The sequence below is a fragment of the Varanus komodoensis genome, unplaced genomic scaffold (assembly GCF_004798865.1).
Source record: "Varanus komodoensis strain SLA01 unplaced genomic scaffold, ASM479886v1 scaffold64, whole genome shotgun sequence".
In the NCBI taxonomy this organism is placed as follows: domain Eukaryota; kingdom Metazoa; phylum Chordata; class Lepidosauria; order Squamata; family Varanidae; genus Varanus; species Varanus komodoensis.
Genome location: NW_025336273.1, coordinates 3,524,085 through 3,543,377, shown reverse-complemented (window position 1 = coordinate 3,543,377; position 19,293 = coordinate 3,524,085). Strand labels below are relative to the sequence as shown.

General features: G+C 62.9%; 1 protein-coding gene across 5 annotated transcripts in view; it reads left to right on the top strand.

Moving 5' to 3' along the window:
• The window catches only part of EFR3B (EFR3 homolog B), a 64,971-nt gene that overhangs the window by 35,141 nt on the left and 10,537 nt on the right, over window positions 1-19,293 (top strand). For 4 of the 5 annotated variants that reach the window (XM_044450360.1, XM_044450357.1, XM_044450359.1 and 1 more), the window contains 10 exons: window positions 1,279-1,429; window positions 4,545-4,666; window positions 6,875-7,024; window positions 7,442-7,576; window positions 8,258-8,336; window positions 9,175-9,310; window positions 10,241-10,402; window positions 16,803-16,914; window positions 17,472-17,523; window positions 18,047-18,219. In XM_044450360.1, coding sequence (XP_044306295.1) covers window positions 1,279-1,429; window positions 4,545-4,666; window positions 6,875-7,024; window positions 7,442-7,576; window positions 8,258-8,336; window positions 9,175-9,310; window positions 10,241-10,402; window positions 16,803-16,914; window positions 17,472-17,523; window positions 18,047-18,219 — 1,272 coding nt within the window. Of the gene's footprint in view, window positions 1-1,278; window positions 1,430-4,427; window positions 4,667-6,874; window positions 7,025-7,441; window positions 7,577-8,257; window positions 8,337-9,174; window positions 9,311-10,240; window positions 10,403-16,802; window positions 16,915-17,471; window positions 17,524-18,046; window positions 18,220-19,293 lie in introns of those variants that run through there. The other variant, XM_044450361.1, reaches the window with a different exon arrangement.

The following is a 19,293-nucleotide window of genomic DNA, read 5'->3' as shown; positions in this document are numbered from 1 at the left end:
GCAGAGGAAGGCAGGACGCGCTCCAACGGAGCAAAGCTCAGGGAGCGCGTCCTGCCTTCCTCTGCAGGGGAGAACAGGTCTCTACCCACCTCCGTGTGACACCCCCTCACATACCTGTATGTCGCCAACAGATCCCCTCTGAGTCTCCTCTTCTCCAGGCTGAAGAGACCCAGTTCCCTCAGTCTCGCCTCACACGGCATCCCCTGCAAACCGGCCACCAACCTTGTGGCCCTGCGCTGCACTGACTCCAACCTGGCTATGTCCTTCCTGTAACGAGGGACTCTAAACTGAGCAGAATTCAGTTTTCCTCTTGCAAGGAACAGGGTCCCCCTGCTCTCCGGTTTACTCTCACAACAGCCCTGTGAGGTAGCTTACGGCGAGTCTGGGGCTGGCCCAGGGTCACTCAGCCAGACCCATGGCCGAGCGAGCGCTCTTGGCCCCACCTTCCGCGGCCCGTCCCGGCCCAGCCGTCTGTGTCAGGCTGCGCTGGCCGAGCACAGATGACGTCTCCGTCCAGCTGAACCTGCCGAGTAGAAAGCAGTCGCTGGGCGGAGAAGTCCAGCGTTCACTGGCCAGCCCGGTCGTTTTCCGGGCACATGGAGATTTCTTCCACTTTGTCGTCCTGCCCCCTGCCGGGGGGGGGGGGAGCATCCCCCTGTCCAGAAAAGCTTCCTGGCTCGTGGCAGCTCGCCACGATGCTTTCCGTGCCCGGAAACAGGCCCAGGTCGTCCTGGCGGAAATGAGGGGTGTCGGGACAAGTTCTGAGATGCGTTCCTCCCTGGGCAGCCCCCCCCCCACAGCAGCGTGGGTCTGCCCCCCTTCATTCCTGCTCTTCTGCACCTCTTCCTCCAAAACGGTGTCAGAGCAGCGGGTGAATGAGCCACAGGAAGCCGCCCCATCTCTTCTGGCCGGATTTCCTTTTGCGTTTGAAGGGGTGGCAGAAGCCCCCGTGCCTTCGGTCACCAGCAGCGCAGTGGCCGGGGAGCAGCAGGTCCCCCCCAAATAGCATCGCTCGATGTGTTTCTCTTGCGGCGTGTGCCTTCCGCACCTCCATTCCAGTGCTGTGCCCAGCGCAGGGCCCCGATCCTGGAGGGGAGAGGGCCTGCCTACCCGCCTGTCTGTGCAGCGCTCTTGGGGAGGGGCTGTGCTCCGGGGTCGCTGCCGTGGTGGCCTCGAAAGGTGGCGCATGGCCACAGCCTGGCCGCTCCTCCCAGCGCACCTCGCGATGGGGCCGCGCCGGGGGCCGCGCTCGCCATCCCCTCCCTCCCTCCGCCGCAGGTACGTGTGCATCGCGATGGAGGCCCTGGACCAGCTGCTGATGGCCTGCCACTGCCAGAGCATCAACCTCTTCGTGGAGAGCTTCCTGAAGATGGTGGCCAAGCTGCTCGAGTCCGAGAAGCCCGACCTGCAAATCCTCGGCACCAATTCGGTAAGCCCGCCCTCGGGTGGGGCTGGGCACCGGGCACCCTTCGGAAGGCTTGGATCACAGCTCCCGTGATTCCCGAGCGTTGCCCCTGGTGGGGGCTGGGGCTGATGGGAGTTGTGGTCTGCAGTATCTGGAGGCGCCTGGTCGCCTAGCCTTGGCAGGGGTCCTTTGGACAAGGTGGGTCCAGGAGCTGCAGGGAGGGCTTGTGGGCTCCTTTGGAAACTCAGCCAGTAGTTAAGCTAGCAGATGCTGTGGCAAGAAGCCACCTGTTCAGGTGTGACCCACCTGGGGCCCTAAGGCGGGAGCAGTTGCTGCACCTCAAGCCTCGCACCTGAAATACGGAAATGATGGTGCTGACGGGCCTGGCACGAGGGCCGCGAGAAATACCCCGGGGACGCTTTGAGCTCGCAGGAGTGCCAGGTTGTTTCTGTTGAACCTGCTCCTGCTGACAGAGGAGTTTGTGGCCATGAGAACCACATGGGGTGGCTGGGTGACTCCCCCGCACAGCTTTGCCTGCCTGCCTGCCTCCCCCCCTGCACCCTCTCTCTCTCTCTCTCTCGCAAAGGAATTCACTGCTGAATCATCACCAAACTCTGGAAATCCCTTAACTGCGGTGGGAAGTGCTGCAGCCGTTGGAATGACCTAGTATTGCTATTTATCATTTATTTCATTTCTGTGCTGCCCCATAGCCAAAGCTCTCTGGGCAACTTAAAACAACGGCTAAAACAAAACATTAAAATGCAATGCAAATAACATAAAATAACAGCGTTGGGAGAATTTAAAATGGTTTAACATACAGTAAAAATAGAATTAAAGAAGAGCAGCAAGAAAAGCACGGGGTAACCGGCGAGGCTGAGGGCTGTCTTGACCTGGAGTGAGAAGGTGGCCGACCTGGGGCCAGGCGGGCTGTGGGGGGGTTGCTGTGGGCCCTGCCCTGCGCAAGGACTGAGCCGGGGCAACTTTGGTGCACATCCTGCAGTGGAGCGGATGCTGCGAGGAGCCCGGTGGACCCAGCGAGTGGGGGGGGGGGTCCATTCGGTGCCCCCGGGACGCCTGCCACTGAAGCACGACTCAGGCTGAGCCAAGCCGGCCCTCCTCGTTCCCCGGAAGAGGAGAAGACCACGCGCTCTCGTGGGAGCGGGATCTTAAACGCTTAGCGGGGAGAATCCGGACTCTCTTGCGGCGTGACAGTGGTGGCACGGTGGCTCCGTGCGCTGGGATCGCAGGGGCGGATTGCAGGTCCTCGCCCGGCGTTTGTGGCCTCGGAGCCCATTCCGGTCGCAGTCCAAGGCTCCGCTCGAGGGGAACCTCGTGCCGCGGGGCTTGGGCTTCCAGCAGGCATGTGTGTCCCGCCGACCTCAGCAAGGGGGCAGAGCCCCAGGCGGCTTCCCTGAGGCCCCAGTCCAGCCCTCGGAAGCCTCCCTCCCTCGCCGCAACCCGGTCGTTTGTGGGGCCTGGCCGTCACGCGGCTCTTCCTGTCCGGCGCGTTGGCCGGCGGCTCTTCGGGCTGAATTATGGGTAGGGAATGCTTTCTGCTCAACTGCCGGCGTGCTGGGCATCTCTGGCCCGGCCCCCTTGCCCTTGTGGCCTGCCCCTCCAAGAGGCGAAGGGGGCCCAGGAGCCTTCTCCATCCTGGCCCTGCAAACCTGGCCCTGCTTGGGGGGGCGGTGTACCCCCTTCCCTTCCTCAAGGGAAACAGTAGCCCAAGCTGCTTTGGCAAAGAGGACAAACCCGAAAGGAGCGGAAGAGAGAAGGGGGGCCAGGGGTAAGCCCTCCCTTCAGCCGCCCGCTGGTCCTTTGGTAGAAAGGTGAGGAAGGGAGAATGATAAACATGATAAAAACAAAAAATGAGGTAATAAAAATCGATTTCTGCTGTGTGGCGGCAAGCCACTTCCTCAGCTGCACCCATTGCAGGCCAGATGCGAGAGCTCGCAGGTGGGACTCGCTTCTCGGGGAGGGGGCCAGTGTATGTCCCGGAAATGAAGAGGTACCCCTGGGGGTAAGACGCTGGGGGGGCCCAACCCTGGCCCCTGGAAGTGGGGCCTCTGCTTTGCCTCGCTGCTCGGTCCCCAGCCCTCCCCACCCCACAGTGGACGAGAGGGGGGGTGGAAGCTGCCCTCTCCCCTGAGGCACCCCCCCTTGCCTGCGCCCGAGTCCGTTCCGGGGTCGCAAAGCGGTCGTTCCCCTTTGGAGCAGGATGGACGGCCTGCATGGGGCTCCCCGCCCCGCCGGCCCCGAAGTGCTGCTGAATGAGCCGGGGGGCACAAGCAGGGCCCCGCACCTGTGACTCCATCTCTCTCGCACACCTGTGCGCACACTTGCGCCAGGAAACGATGCAGGTCAGAGGCACATTATGTGTGAATACCTGCTTGCCCGCCCGCCTGCCCGCCTGCCGCCGCCGCGACATCAGGTCCCATTGGGTGGAAGGGAACGGGGAGGATAAGAGCTGGCGGTGCCTGTGCACACCTGTGCACGCGGATGCTGCTCCCTGTGGCTGGCATTTCTGCCCCAGCTTTTTTCCTCTTACGACAAACCGGGAGCAGCTGATCGAGCATCCTGGAGTCACAGAGCAGCAGAGCTGGAGGGGGCCCTGCCCAGTGCGGCCCTTTCCGTTCCATTCCATGTGCACGGCAGAGCCCCGTGAGGCAGGTGAGGCTGGGAGTGGGGGGCCCATGGCCCCCCAGGGTGCCTCACGGCTTCGTGGGGGCTGGACCCGCGCCTCCCGGCTCCCAGGCCAGCCCCCTGACCGGCCAAAGCGGGGATGAGCGGGCCGAGTGCTCTGCACGCAGGGGCCACCTGAACAGGAAGCCGCGGCATTGGGCACGGGGGGGGGGTCCAGCCGGGGGTGGCGACAGGTGGCGCCCCTGCCATTCCTCCCCGGAGCAGAGCTGGCCCAAGGCTGCCTCGTGGAAGGATCCCGGGGGCTCCGTGGGCCGGGAGCGGGGGTTTGCGGGGTTCCGTGCGGAGGGAAGGCCTGTGGCGGTCTCTGGCCATGCTGCTGCTGCTCCTACAGCTCGGCATTTGCCGGGCCCCCCGGGGGGCAGTGGGGAGGGCGTGCCCCCTTCCTGACGCATGTTTCTCCTCCTGCTTTGCCACCCCCCGCCCCCCTCGCCTGCAGTTCGTGAAGTTTGCGAACATCGAGGAGGACACCCCTTCCTACCACCGGAGCTACGACTTCTTCGTCTCGCGCTTCAGCGAAATGTGCCACTCCAGCCACGACGACCCGGACACCCGGACAAAGTGAGTTGGCCCGCGCGCCCCTCGGGGAGGGTCTCTGGCCCCGGGGGTGCCCCTCCCAGCGCCCCTCGGCATTCTCGGTGCCACGGCTGAGCCGGGCGTGGGCGCCTCTTCTGCAGGAGGGGCCCGGAAAGCCCCGGGGCGGCCTCTGCCCCTCGCTGTCGCCCCGCCTCGTCCAGCACCCGCGTCTGCCTGGCCTCCCTCCCCGGAACAGATGTGCTCCTGGTGGGGGGGATGGTGCAGCCCCCCAGGGGCACCTGGAGCGACTGAAAGGGACACACTGCTTATAAAGTCACGCACATTGTCCTGCTGTTTCTGTAGCTTCGGCCGCTGGGCCACGAGCTGCCCTCTGCGCTGGGGGTGGGCGCCATGCCTCCTCCGTGTGGGGGGCACTGCGGCTCCTGGAAGAGGGTCCCCCCGCCAGTCTCTGCCTTTCCAAGTTCAGCAGGCCCACGTCCTTCAGCCCTTCCTTTGCAGGATGCATTCCCCTCTGCACCTGCCCCCCCGCCCCCCGCCCAGCTTCTCTTCCCAGACACTTCCCAGAAGGGGGTGCTCAAGGACTCCGGAAGCGGCGCTCCCTCGGGATTAGCGTCTGAAAGAGCAACAGCCGGAGCGGAGCGTGGAGAACGGCAGCCACGTTTCGCGTGAGCGCTAGGGACCCACTCCCCCTGGCCGGGCAGCGCTCCCCCTCCCAAAGGATTAATTATGAATAGAGCCGGGCCGGGGGGGGTGGGTATGTCCACTGGGGCCAGCCAAGTCGCTGCGGCCCCTTTTCAGAGCACTGGGCTTCTCTGTGCTCTCCTGTGAACAAGCATCGTCTGGCAAGTCTGCCGCGGATCTGGCCCCCCGCCCCCCCGCCCCCCGTTCTCGGAAGGAACGTCCTCCGCAGTTGGCTTGCCCCCTCCCCACAAAGCGTGAAGCCGGGAGAAGCTTTTCCAAGGCTGCGGGATCATGAGCGGCCAGGGGCGGCGGGGCTGGGGCGGGCCCGTAGAAGCTGGCGCGGGAGCCGTCCAGCGGGTCGCCCCTGTTCCCGCCTGCCCGATTGCCTTTGGTGCATGTCTGAGGTCTGTAAGTCGGGCTGGGGGCGGCCGCCCGCCCTCTTCGTGCTGCAAATTTCGCTGGACCAGTTAAATTGATCTGGCACGTCGACTCGGGCCCGGCTAATGGAAGGACAGCTGCGCGCGGCTTGTAATCCGCAGAGAATTTGCGGCTGCATTTGGTGGCCCTCTGTTTGCATGGGGGGTGGGTGGAGGAGGGGGGTTGGATTGCACAGACTGGCTTATCAGCGAGGACCGAGTAACCCTGGAGCACCGGCCTCGGCTGTCTCCTCCCTCCCTCTCCCTCCCTCCCTCCCTCCCTCCCTCTCTCTCTCTCTCTCTCTCTCTCTCTTCCACCCCCGCCCCCCCCGCCGTGCCTGCCTCTTCCTGGGTCGAACGCACACGGGCGAGAGCGCCCGAGAGACGTGCCGCGTTCCCCGGGTGGGAGCCCAGCAGCTGCCGTTTCAAAGGCCCACAAGGGCACGGGTGGTCGGCCCGAAGGGCCACGGCAAGGTCTCAGCAGTCCCGGGGGCAGGCCAGGGGCCGCATCCAAGCGGGGCGGTGGCCAAGGGCCGGGCAAGAGCCCTGCACGTACCTGGAGCCAGTCAAGCCAACCTCAGGCAAGGACAGGGCCCTCATTTGCAAAGTATTTAGAAGCACAGAAACAGAGCGAGTAGCAGAGGTCTCCTGGGCTATCTAGTCTGACCCCGGCTCCGCTTAAGACATGCCCACCATGTGCACATCCAGCCTGTCCTTGAACACTCACACCGATGGGGCCTCAGCCACCTCCCTGGAAGCCCATCCCACACCCTCGGGGTCCTAACCGTCAGGAAGTGCTTCCTGGCATCCAAATGGAACCCTGGTTCCCCAGCCATGTTCAAATATTTGTAGGACCTGAGCATGGGCTACGGTTTCCTGTGGCCTTTGCCCAGTCACGCACAGGACTTGCTCGCCTCCGACAGGGTGCAGGGGCCGGCTGAAGGACTCCCCCGGACCCTGCCGGCCCCCTAGTGCGCTCCCCGTCCGGCTGCAGGGAACCGCTCTCGCCCGCACCTTCCCAGGTGTGCAGAGCCAGCCCCTGTGGCGGGCCAGGGCTTCCGGCGAGGCTGCGACAGAGGAGGGCTGCCCTTCCCAGTCCCTCCGTAGACGTGGCCCCCCTTCGCTTCTGCCCCAGGATCCGCATGTCCGGCATCAAAGGCCTGCAGGGGGTGGTCCGGAAGACCGTGAACGACGAGCTGCAGGCGAACATCTGGGACCCGCAGCACATGGACAAGATCGTGCCGTCGCTGCTCTTCAACCTCCAGCACGTGGAGGAGGCCGAAAGGTGGCGGCGGCGGCGGCGACCTGCGGGCTTTTCCGCCTTCGCGCTGGGAGGAGGGGGCAGGTCTGCCCAGTCCCCGGAGTCCGTTGGAGGGACGGCAGCTGACCTCTCGGCGCCCACCCTTCGCATAATTAGGACTCCTCTGCCTGGGGGCCCCTGTGCGATTGCCGGTTGTCCCTCCGGTGCAGAAGCGCATCTGGATGCCTGGCCCATGCGAGGGACGGGTGGGGGCGTCCCCAGCGGGCGGGTGGGGGCTGACGGCTGCCCCAGCGTAGGAGCAAACCTTCCCGAGCGTAGGCCTCCCGTTTACTTCCATGTGCAGGTGTGGCCCGCTTGTGCCCGGGGTGGGTGTTTGGGCCCCGGTGTGAAGTCCTGTTGCCATCCGTTCTTCTCCCCTCCCCTCCCCTCTGCTCGCCGTAGCCGCTCGCCGTCGCCCTTGCAGACCACCGAGAAGGAGAAGGAGAACCCGGCGGAGCTGGCCGAGCGGTGCCTGCGGGAGCTCCTGGGCCGGGCGGCTTACGGCAACATCAAGAACGCCATCCGGCCCGTGCTGATGTGAGTCCCCAGGGGGCCCCGAGCGCTTGGCCTGCACGCCCACCCGGCCGCTCTCGCCGCTCCCCATTCAGCCTGGCACTGGGCAGGAGAGCAGCCGCCCCCGCCCCCGAGGGAGCCCCTTGGGTGGGCGGCCGAAGCCCACCTCTCCCTGCCCCTAGCCGGACACGCTCTCACCCAGGGGCGAGCAGGCCGTGGTCCTCCAGGTGGTTTTGGCCTGCAACCCCCATCAGCCCTGACCAGCGCTGCTAGTGGCAGATGGGCATTGTAGGCCAGCCCCTCTGGGGGAGCCTCCGCAGTCCACTGCCGCACCCACACGCACCTTCCCCAGGTGGGCGGCTCAGGTGTGCCGGACTGCAGCGCCCATGATGCCCGGCCAGCGGGGCCAGGCAGATAGGTGCTGGTGCAAGGATGAGGTCCACACAGAAAGCTGCTCCCTCCGCCCTTTGGCTGCCTGGAGTGCCTTTTACTGGAGCGCCCTCGTCCAGCCTTCCCCAACCTTCAGAGGCATTTGGACTGCAGCTCCCAGAATTCCCATCTAGCAGGGCCATCAACTGGGAATTCTGGGTGTTGCAGTCCAAGCAGGCCTGGACAGCTGCTCTTGCGGACGGCCGGGTCCTGCGCTCTGCAGCCGCCACCTGGCGGCGATTTCACGTGCCTTCTGTTCTCCTCCTTCCCCGCAAGTCACCTGGACAACCATTCCCTGTGGGAGCCAAAGACGTTCGCAATTCGCTGCTTCAAGATCATCATGTATTCAATCCAGGTGAGAACCTGCTGATCGGCTGGCCTCGTTCTTTCTGTACTTCCTAATAGCAGAAGCGCTCTGGGCAGTGGAGATGGGCGATAAAACACAATAAACGTATCATATAAAATACAGAGAAATGTAAGAGCATTAAAAGTGCAGTAGAAACAGTTAAAAGTCAGGTTTAAAACAACATTTAAGAATTTAAGTCTGTGGCCTCAGGGCCTGTCTAGCTTCAGCAGGGAGAGAATTCCAAAGAAGCGGTTCCAGCAACAAGAAGGTGCTCAGCATAGCTCAGACTCATCGAGTTTACCTGGGCAGAGAGACCCTCCCTTACCTTTGGGTCTGTACAACCTTGGCTCTGGGTTAGAGCCAATCCAAGGAAAAGAAGGGGGCAACTCCCAGAATATTGCAATGCACGTCTCAAAGGTGAACCAGCCCCTCCCCGTCGCCTCTCTCCCGTGCCGAGGGAGACAGGCGTGTGGGTTGTGTTTTTTAGTTTTTAAATGGAAGCAGACCTTCCTCAGGTGGCTAAATTCCACACCCAGTGCCAATCTTTGCCCTGCTGATTTCCCCGATTTTTCTGCGACTCTTGGGCTTTTTCCAGCTGTGATTTGGTATGGTCTTCTCATGTTACATGATGACTTCCCACGGTCCCAATTCCTTAGCTACTTCCCTGATGTCTTAGGATGGAAAGGGGAGTTGAAAATAACTGGAAGGAAGGTCTCTTGCTTGCCCGCTCGCTCGCTCGCTCGCTGGCCCGGGCAAGCGGAAAGACCCCAGCGGCCAGCTCCAGCCCTCCGTGGCGTGGCGGTGGCCGCTCTCACCACGCTGTGCTCTCCTCTCCCCCCGCCTCCAGCCGCAGCACTCCCACCTGGTGATCCAGCAGCTGCTGAGCCACCTGGACACCAACAGCAAGAGCGCCGCCACCGTGCGCGCCGGCATCGTCGAGGTCCTCTCCGAGGCGGCCATCATCGCGGCCTCCGGCTCTGTTGGTAAGGAGCCAGGCGGTCCCCGCGGGGAAGGCCCCCTGCTGTGCCCGGGGTGCCGGCCAGGGCCGGTCTCTCATGCCGCGGGTGAGGCAGGGGGAGCGTTGCAGGGGGCCCAGCGGGGCAGCTGCCCCCGGGGGCCTTCGAGGCAAGAGCGCTGCTGCGGGAGAGCCGGCCACAGCGCTCCGTGTGGCATCTGTGTGTCGGAGCTGTGCGGGCGTGGAAGGGCCGGGAGCAGCAGGCGGGGAAGGAGCCCGGCAGGGCTTTTTCCCGGGAGTTTGGAAGCCTGGGACGGACTTCCATTTCCTGCCATTTCCCCCGTTTTTCCTGCAAGCGTTCACCTCTTGCGGGGGGGTGGGGGGACTGGTGGTTGAGGTGGGCAAGTGGTGGAGGGGGCGAGATCGCCTTCTGCCCCCTTGGCCACTCAGAACTGGCCACCTCCTGCTGGGTTCCCTCTTGCGCAGGAGGGCAGACGAGGCCGGGAGAGGATGGGGGAAGCGCCCCCCCCCGGCGGTGCTTCGGCCGGCTTCTGGTTGCCAGCTGTCGTGCCGTGGAAGCCACAGGCTGGGCCGTGCTGGCCCCAAACTGGGCGGGAAGGTGGGGGCAGCAGCATGCGGGTTTCACAGAGGGGCCAGCTTGTGCGGATGAATTCGGGCTCTCTGCGCAGCAGTCGGGTGGCTGCGGGGAAGTTTCGGAATTTACAAGGAGACCCCTGGCTGTCCACGGGGCAGCGCCGGGGTGTCTTCAGCGGGGACCCCGTGTGTGCAAACAGTCCATGAAGGGGACCCCAGCAGAACCTCAATCCCCTCCCAGCGGGGGGTCCGGCCAGTCCCGCCGTGGGAGGGCCGCCTCTGCTCCGCTTCCCCCGGCGACCGAGGGGGGTTTGGCCTTCCCGGCGAGGGCCACGCTCCCTGAACCCGCCATCCCGCCTTGCAGGGCCCACCGTGCTGGAGGTCTTCAACACCCTCCTGCGGCAGCTGCGGCTGAGCATCGACTATGCGCTCACGGGCAGCTACGACTGCGCCGTGGCCGGCGGCACGAAGATCATCAAGGAGCACGAGGAGAGGATGTTCCAGGAGGCCGTCATCAAGACCACAGGTACGCCGGGCGCCCCGCGGCGGCCCCCTCTCCCGGGCAGCAGGGAGGAATCCCGCCCGGGCCCGTGGGCGCTGCTCTCCTCTCCAGCCTCCCGCAGCCACGGTAGGGCCTGCGAATCTGCGGAACCTGCTTCTCTCCACCCGCTTCTCATTTCTCCTCGTTCCATGCCCTTTAGGCAAGAGAGGAGACCAAAGGGGCACCCCAGTCCTGCCCCTGGAATGTTGTCTTTATTTACGCTGGATGCAAAAGGGCACAGCCAGGAACACAAAACGTCTCAGAAAGCATAGGAGCTAGAAACTTGAGACCCTGTGTAAAGAGAGCAGAGATTGTAGAATGGCAAGCTGGAAGGGGCCATGAAGGCCTTCAGGTCCAACCCCCTGCTGCTGCAGGACACCAGTTTGCACCGTCCCACTCGGACAGCTGCCCAGTTCAGATGCTCATGAAGATCCCAGGCGTCCCGGATCACGTCCTTTCCCCTGCTGGCTGATTCAGTGGTTGCAATCCCTTTCCAAGCTTGCATCTCCATCCTTGGTACTTTTAGGTGGTACCCATGAGCATTCCCCCCAGAAAAAAACCAGAAAAATGCCAGCTGGAGCTACGCCTGTCTGCCCTGGGGCACTTCGGGTACTTGCAGACGGCTGGACGTGAGCTTGCTGTGCCCCAGGGGCCGCACCCTCCTCCGGCCGCCAGTCCTGGGATGGTTCTGAAGTTTTCCCACCCTGAAAGGGAGTTGCCCCTCGGGGGGCTGATTACCAGAAGCGGGGGACAGCCTTGAGCTCAGGCATGCCGGCGTTTCGGCCCCCCAATTCGGCCAGCGGCCCTGCCTGCCCCTGGAATAGCAGCACCAGAGCCCCTCCAAAATGTAGGTTGGCCCCGGGCCCACCACCAACGGTGAGCAGGACCAGTGGCCAGCCCCGTGAGCATTGGCTCAAAGGGGGCACGTGCTGGTCCCCCTCGGCTGACCCAGTGGCCAACCGACCGCCCGCAAGACGGGAGTCGTTGCTGGAGGCATCTGAGTGGCCCAGGTGCGAGGCCCGCCGGTGACCTGCCTTGGGGGCCTCGCAGGAGCTCTCCTCCCTCCTCTGACACCCTGAGAACGGAATCCGTGGGATAGGCGTGGCCGCCACCGGAGGCGCACGGGATGTGCGGATGTGTGCCGTGGCACTGCAGCTGCACCAACGGGAACCGGCAGGCGCTGCCTGGGGCAGAAGGTTCTGCTCCCGCCGAGTCCCTGCGTGGGCGACGCGCCCTCGGCAGCAGTTCCAGCTGCCGGACCTGCTGGGCAGGGGCCTCTCCGCTGTGCGCCTCCAGGTGTTGCCCTCCTCCTGCTGCAGCTCTGCCGGGGGGGGGGGGGGTCTCTGGGTGGCAGCAGCGAGTCTTGGCAGAAAAAGACGCCTATGAACCACTCCAGTGTTACTTGGGCTGTGCGTTTAGGGCCGTTTTCTTGCTGGGCGGTGAACCTCCACCTCATTCCCACGTCCTTTGCAGACTGAAACAGGTTTTGCTTTTAGAGTTGTCCTGCACTGGACCCAACGCATCTTGCCGTCCGTCCTCGCCAGTTTCCCAGTTCCCGCTGAGGAAGCGCTTCCCCCCAGCGTGATGCTGCCACCCCCGTGCTTCACCGTGGGGATGGCGATCCTGACCCCACGAGCACGAGCACTCCTGACTTGGTGCCACCACTTGCAGCCAGGCCAGGAAGTTCCGTTTTGCTCTCATCAGGCCAGAGAACTGGTTTCCGCCCGTTTGCTGTGCCTCCCCCATGACGTTCTGTATGCTGCAGGTGGGCTTTGATATGGGTTTGCTTCAACACGGCCTTTCCTCTCACCACTTTTCCACAAAGACCAGCTTCGTGGCACATCTGGGTGACCAGTGCCCCATGGATGGTTTCTCCCGTCTTAGTTGTGGCTCTCTCCAGCTTCTCCAGAGTTACCATTAGCCTCTTGGTTGCTTCTCTAGCTAATGCCCTGCTCACCTGGTCATGCTGGTGGATCATCTTTCCCAGTCAGAAAAGAATATGCTTGTGCCATATTCTTTCCATTCTGTACTGTTGGATTTAAGTGTTGCTGCAGGCATGTTTGGGAATGTTTTTATAACCCGAAGCAACTTCTGCACAGCTTTGATTGCTCCTTCATCTCGTGATGCTGTTTGTTTAGATCTGCTCTCCAGCAAACGGTGCGGCCATCCAGCAACAGAGACGGCACCGGAATGGTGCACAATGGGGCCCCATTCAGCTGCACTCACAGTCCTGTGGAGGCCGTGAGTCGCCCCAGAGGGGCTTCTGGCCGGTCGCAGCAAAAGGAGGCTTTGCTTTCTCTCCACTTGGCCATAAAGGCCAGCCCTGGGCGGCATCCCGGGGATCGTTGCCCTGGACCTGCTTGGGTGCATCCCGGCAGAGGAGGGCAGTCCTCCAGCAGCCCACGGTGCCCGCTTGTTTCTGGTATTTAACTTTCGTGCCGCGGCAAACGTGCTTTGCACCCCCCCCCCCATGCTGCGTTTCTTCTGCGGGCCAAATGGCAGCGATGCATTTCAGGTCCTGGCTGTGTCTCCAGAGAACGTGGAGGAATCAAAGATGGGAGGAATGTTTCTGCCAGCCACTGTGTCCACTGACTCACTGAGTTTTCTTGTGTTAATTTAATTTGGCATTCCCCACCCAGACCCCAGTGGCTCACGCAGCGGTCATTATTACATGCAATCATAATTAGTGCAAGAAGCAGCCGCTGTAGCAATCAGCCCATTTAAAATCCCTGGCTGTAGCCCAGGCACTTGAACAACTAGCGAGGGTGCTGCGAGACGGAGTGGATTTCCCGGGAAAAGCCAGCCTCGGCCAGCCGCCTCTGCCCCGATGTGCCTTCAGCTGTTTCGCTGCTTCCGGGCAGGCAGGAGGGGAGCACACCCAGCGCTGCCTCTCCTGCAGCTTCTCCAGCACAAAGAGCCAGTGGGCCGGCTGGAAGTACTTGGGTCTGGCGCTGGAGCATGTCAAAAGGGCCAGGCCTGATCCCCAGACTTGCCAGGCCGGGCCGAGGCTTTGAGCGTCGGCTCCTGAGCCCACCCCGGCTTGCCTGGAGTCTGATTCCGGCCCTGCAAGACTTCCTGGGCGGCCCACACACGCCTGGTCTTTTGGGTTGGTGCGGCTTGGCTTTTTGATGTTTTGAATCTGAAATGCCTCTTCTGAGACTCAGTTCTTCCTTCTGACTGCAATGGCAGAGCTGTTTTTTTTCTTTTTCGTTTTGACATTGTGGCCCTTCCCACTACTGGGACCTGGGCCCCCGAAGCGTCTCTGAAAGCAGAGTGTATTCCTCTGGCAGGAGGTGGTCGGACACCCCCGAGTTAGAAACCCCTTGGCGGGAAGCGAGGCTGGGGAAGAGCCATGGCGGGCTGGGGTGGGGTGGGGGGGCGGCATTGATGGGCAGGATGGAGCCGTGGCTGAACTCTGCACATGGGCAGCGTTGTCTGTGCGAGACAAGAGGTTTGCCCCATGGCTTCAAGGCCAAGAAGCCGGAGGGGCTCTCGCCACCCCTTCGCCCCCAAACAGCAGGGGGTCCCTCCTGCCAGACGCTGCTCTTGGTTGGAGGACCGACGCAGCCATTCCAGGGCAAGGCCACCCTGCGTGTAACGTCAGGACAAGAGCAGCTGGCGCCCCCCAGGACACCCCGGGCGAGGGAGACCGTGAGCGGGAAGTGCCCGTTCCGGAAGTCTGCAGCAGGGCCGGCCAGCGTGCACCCATCTCCCCAAATACGCCGCAAAGCAGCAACTACTTGGATGCAGTGTGGAAAACGTTGGACAAGAAGGACGTCCCAGTGTGGGGGGAGGGGGGTGGCCGGGGGGGCCCTCTGTCCAGTTGGGAGCTGGGTGGCTGCCTTCAGGGCCCTTCCTTGCTCGCACCTCTTGGGTCCGTTCTCTTTAGACGGGACTCAGGCTGGACAGCCCTTCAAAGAGAGGACTGCCCTCAGTGAGGCAGGGCACCCAGCCAGCCTGGGCGGCACTGGCAGCCCCCAAGGCCACCGAGGGCCTTGCCGCCATCCCCAGAAGCCAGAGCGGGATGGGGGACTCTGTCGCTTCTGCTTTCTGCTACACCGGAGTTAAAAATTCCCACGAGTTCTTTCTGCTCCACATCGGGAGACACATGAAAAAGCCGGTCAGCTCTTCCCAGGGGCAAGCTGGCCGAGTTCAGGGGGCTCGGCTGTTCCCAGCCCCTGGTGCTGCTGCAGATGAGGAGCCTGTGAGGAAAAAGAGCTGCCCACCATAAAGTGGGGCCCCGGGAGGGCCGAATGCCCCCAGTTTAAAAGGCAGAAAAGCCTCTGGCAAGAATTGTATAACTGCCCAGAGAGCTTCATCGATGGGCGGTATAGAAATGCCATACCTAAAAACAGATGGAGCAAGAAGAGCTTTACACTAGGGGAAGTGACTGCTTTGGGCCCTGTCCGAGGTGGCCTTTGAGGGTGCCTCTCGCCCAGAACGTGGCCCCGGGGCTGAAGGAGACTCCATGCCGTGCTTCAGGGCTTCCTTCGCGTCCTCGAGCCCGGATGCCTGGACTCGGCCCAGAGCCGCGTTCCCGGTCGGTGGCACAGTGGGAAAGGCCTTCCTTGCGCACTGAGCTGGACTCCCCTTGGTCCCCACGGGAAAGCAGGCTCCGCGCTGAGCTGCAGATCGGGGGATAAAGCACAGGAGGGGCTCCAGTGCCGGAGGGGCCATGGGCGGGCGGCTTCGGCGTGTGGCCAGCAGAGGTCGGGATTGGCACGGGGATGGTCTGCGGGCAGAGCGAGAGGCAGCCGGGAAGGGGCTTCTGTGGCTCGCTGACCTGCCAGGGAGAGGCTGTTCGTGCGATGGGGGAGGAGCAGAGGAGAGGGCTGCTGGGGCCGAACGTGGCCCTTTCCGTGGCCCGGCCACGAGGGTTGCCCTGCAGTGGCGCCCCTGGACCATGCCAGCCCTGTGGGGCTCTGCAGAGAGCGCTCTGCCTAGCCAGACGTTTTCTGCCGCCAGAAGAGAAGACGATTCCTCGAGCAGGGAGTCCAGTGGACACAACTGAGAGCTGTCCTCTGTCTTCCTTCTCCCAAATCCCAGTTTCACCCCCCCCCCCCCCCCCCCATGCAAGCCGTCTTTCCCAGGGATGTCCCTTCCAGCAGTGCTAAACAGTGCATTGCTTAAAAGCAGCTGTTTTGAAAGCATCCTTTCCCAACCCAGTCCGTTAAAAGTTGTGTTGGATGAAGTTCCCACCGCCAGACTGTCTGGGAATGAGGGGACCCGCCGTCCAGGACCTCTGGGGGACACCCCAGTTGGGGAAGGCCAGGGGAAGGGCTGTCGATTTTCTCCCCACTGTGTTTTGTCAACAAAAGCAACAAGGGAGAAGAGCACCGAATGAACGGTTCTGGACCAGGCAGGTGTTCATTTCTTTCTTTTTTAAAGCAAGTTTTATTGTTACTTTTCTACTAACAAAAAGAAACTAAAAATCATCAAAAGTATCAGACCCACTGGGTCAGCCCCTCGTACTTTTTCTTTTTGTAGCAATCCATAAAGATATCTAAGCCTATGCATAGTCCTGTTTCTCTAGTCAATAATAAAAGGAATTCCAAGTCAATCTGTCAATTTCCGCACAGTCCAAGATCTTTTTTAGAATCCGTTCGTCGGTTGGTGGTTCTTCACTCCTCCAACGTTGGGCCAGGGCAGTCCTCGCCACAGTTGTTACATGTGGAATCACTGATGTTCGTTTCTTTAGTAGTTGGTTGTACCACTAAACCCAAGCTCTCTGCAGTGGCATGTGCTGGATAGAGCAAAGCGGTGAGATAAGCTGCGCATTGTAAAAGCAGCGTGTGCTTAAGCCCAGCAGCAATAAAAGTGCGTGATCTGAAAGCACTCAGAGCAGTTCCCAAAAAGCTGGGGAAGAAAGATGCTCTGGACCCGGCACCGAAAAGCGCGGTGGGGGCACAGGGCCGGTCTCTCGTTCCACTGCCAGGGTGCCGACACTTACGAGGCCCTCTGCCCAGGCAGCCTGGAGATGATCCTGGGTCCAGGTGGGTGTATAAGAGATGCTCTTTCTGGCTCCAAGCCACTTGGGACTTCAAATGTGAAAAACGGCTCTTGGGAAGGACTTGGAGAGAACAGCCGCACCTCTGTGATCGCTGCTTCCTCCTCTTCCTCCAGTTCGCATTTTAAAACCACTAAGCCAGTAGTCCTCATGAATGGAGCTAGTCAGGGCAAAGCACATTTGTTTCTCTCCTCAGCGGTAAGTGGGGTCAGGATCCAGCCTGCTCCTTCGGTTCCAAAGATGTTGATCCGCGTGGGTCAGCATCTCGGTCACCGCCGGCCAGCGCTGCCTGAGGGGGAAGGATCCTGCCCTGCCCCGCCCCGCCTTGGGCTCCCAGACCCCCTCTGTGCATGCTCTTCCTCCTCTGTCTTTCCTCAGGTTCCTTTGCCAGCACCCTGCCCACCTACCAGAGGTCGGAGGTCATGCTCTTTATCATGAGCAAGGTCCCGCTCCCATCTCTGCACCACCCTCTTGACGCGGGCAAGGCTGGGTGAGGACAGCACCGTTTTTCTGCCCCCTTCCTCCTGCTCTGCCCCCTGTGCTCTCGCCGCCTCTGCCTTCCCTTCCCCCGGCCCCTGCAAGGAACCGTAATGCAAAGAGAGCTTTCCACCGCTCGGCCTCTCAAGTGTCCTGATGCGAGGGGGGGGGGGCCTGGTTTCAGGGCTCTCCTGTTCCAAGAGACGCTCGTGCTTCCGTGTTGGTCCCGGGCACGCCACCTCGGGGGGTGCCTCCGGCCGGGAGCACTGCTGCGCCCCCCCGCACTTGGCGCCCTTCTCCGTCACCTTCCATTCTCTGGGCTGACGTGAAAGGGGAAGCCCAGGTACAGTGGGGGGGGGGGCAAGGAAGTGTTTCCTTCCCCCAAAATGGCTTCAGGGGCCCATTTGGCCTTTGTGGAAGGGGCTCCCGCCTGGATGGCGCCTCCCCAGCAGCGGGTCGGGGATCGTGCGTGGCAGCCCCCCAGCCGCCTCTGGCCCCTCCCGGCGGTGGCCTCCTGCTCCCCCTGCTTCGGCTTGGCTTTAATCCTGACCGGGGTCTTCTTCCTTCCAGGGAGAACAGGAACCGCCTGACCCAGGTCATGCTGCTGAAATCGCTGCTGCAGGTCGGCAAGGCACGCCTCCCCCTTGCATGCTCTTCGGAATGGGGCATCGGGCAGCTCCGGGGGCGGTGGGTGGTGGGCCTGGGTCCAGCTGCCCCTTCAGGCCCCCGTGGGCTTCCCCATGAAGGGGACATGAACGGTTCCAGCTCGGGCCGGGCCCGGGTGCCTGCTGCCCCCTCGCACCCCCTCACTGGCTCCCAGCTGCCCCCCCCTTTTGGGGCACGGATGGGGGCACGGTGGGCAAGTGCGTGGGCACCCCCTCATTCAGTGTGGCTGTAGCCCCTGAATGCTGGGGGGCAGAGGGCATCTGCAGAAAGCGCCTAGTCCCAGATGGGGGGACCCCATCCCCTGGTTCTGCCTCCCGGCTACTCCCGATGTGTAGGACTGCAGGCCCCATCGCTCCCGGCCGGCGTGGCCGTGGCGGAGCGGCAGCCCTGTCTGGGGGAGCCGGCCCCGGGGTGGGGGGGGGTGCCACAAACCGGCCCTCCCGCGCAGGGTTCAGGGTTGATGGGGGCGGCATCCGCAGGTCTCCACCGGCTTCCGGTGCGGCAACATGCTGACGGCGCTGCCCAGCTCCTTCCTGGACCGGCTCCTGTCGGCGGCCCTGATGGAGGACGCGGAGATCCGTCTCTTCGTCCTGCAGATCCTCATCGGCTTCATCGACCGCCACGGGAACAAGCACAAGTTCCAGACGATCAGGTGCGCAGCTCACCTCCCGCCTGGACGGGGAGCGCGTGGGGCAGCCTGCAGGGCCCTCGAGGCCCAGAGCGGGGAGGGGACCCTCCGCCACCCTGAGCGGTGACGGCCAGCGGGCCGCTCACGGTCCTGCCACCCACCCGGGACGGGCGCCCCGTGCGTGTGCTGCACCCGCTGCTCCCTCGCTGGGCACCCACACTCCGGGGCTGCTCACTTCGGGGGAGCCGCGCCAGGGCCCGCGGGACTCCCTGCCACTGTAACTCAGAGCTCCGCAGCCAGCTGCCTTCCTCCCCAGCCGCTCGCTTCCGTTGCGTGCGTTAAGGCCCTCGCGCGGCTTGGGGCGCCGGCCCTGGAAACAGGATCAACTCTGTAAAAGGTTGACTCAGGAAAGGGACTCGGGATGCGAAGATCCAGCCGGAATCTGGCTCTTTGTGCCGGCCAGGTCTCCTCCCCGGCTTGGCCCTGGTGTCGCCAGGAAGCCAGCCCAGCCGAGCCCCCGCGGAGTCCGCCACCGCCCGGGCACGCGAGGCTTCACCTTCTTCGTGTGAGGTACACACGTGACTTCCACGAGTCACGTGCCGATGCCGCACTCGGCTTGAACTAGCTTTCTGCCCGATGCCCGTGCGAGCACTTGGCCTGAGGCGGACTTAGGACAGAGAAGAACTGGCCAGAGCACAGGGAGCTGAGCTGAGGAAACCCAGCGGCTCCCCACTTCCAAGCGGAGTTCCTCACGCTTCCCTAAAGGTGCCACTGGAATGGGTTCGAGCGAGGTGTTTACTGCGGGACGCCAAATTCCCTAAACCTGCATCCCAGCCAAACGCTCCCAACGATCGGGTCCATCTCGTCAGTACAGCCTCCTCCCATCTCCCAAAACTTCACCCGTTGTACTGCTGCCTGCATGGGTAACTTTCTTCTGCCAAGGTCTTAGGGGAGCTTCCTGGCATCCCACGGGCACCGGCTGCGTCTTCTGCTTAGGCCTCCCAGAAGAATAGCTCACTATTTGGGCCTTCGGTATTCACATTCCCCTCAGCTTTCTCCTGACCTTTCCAAACAGCCCATGTCAACCAGCAGACCTTC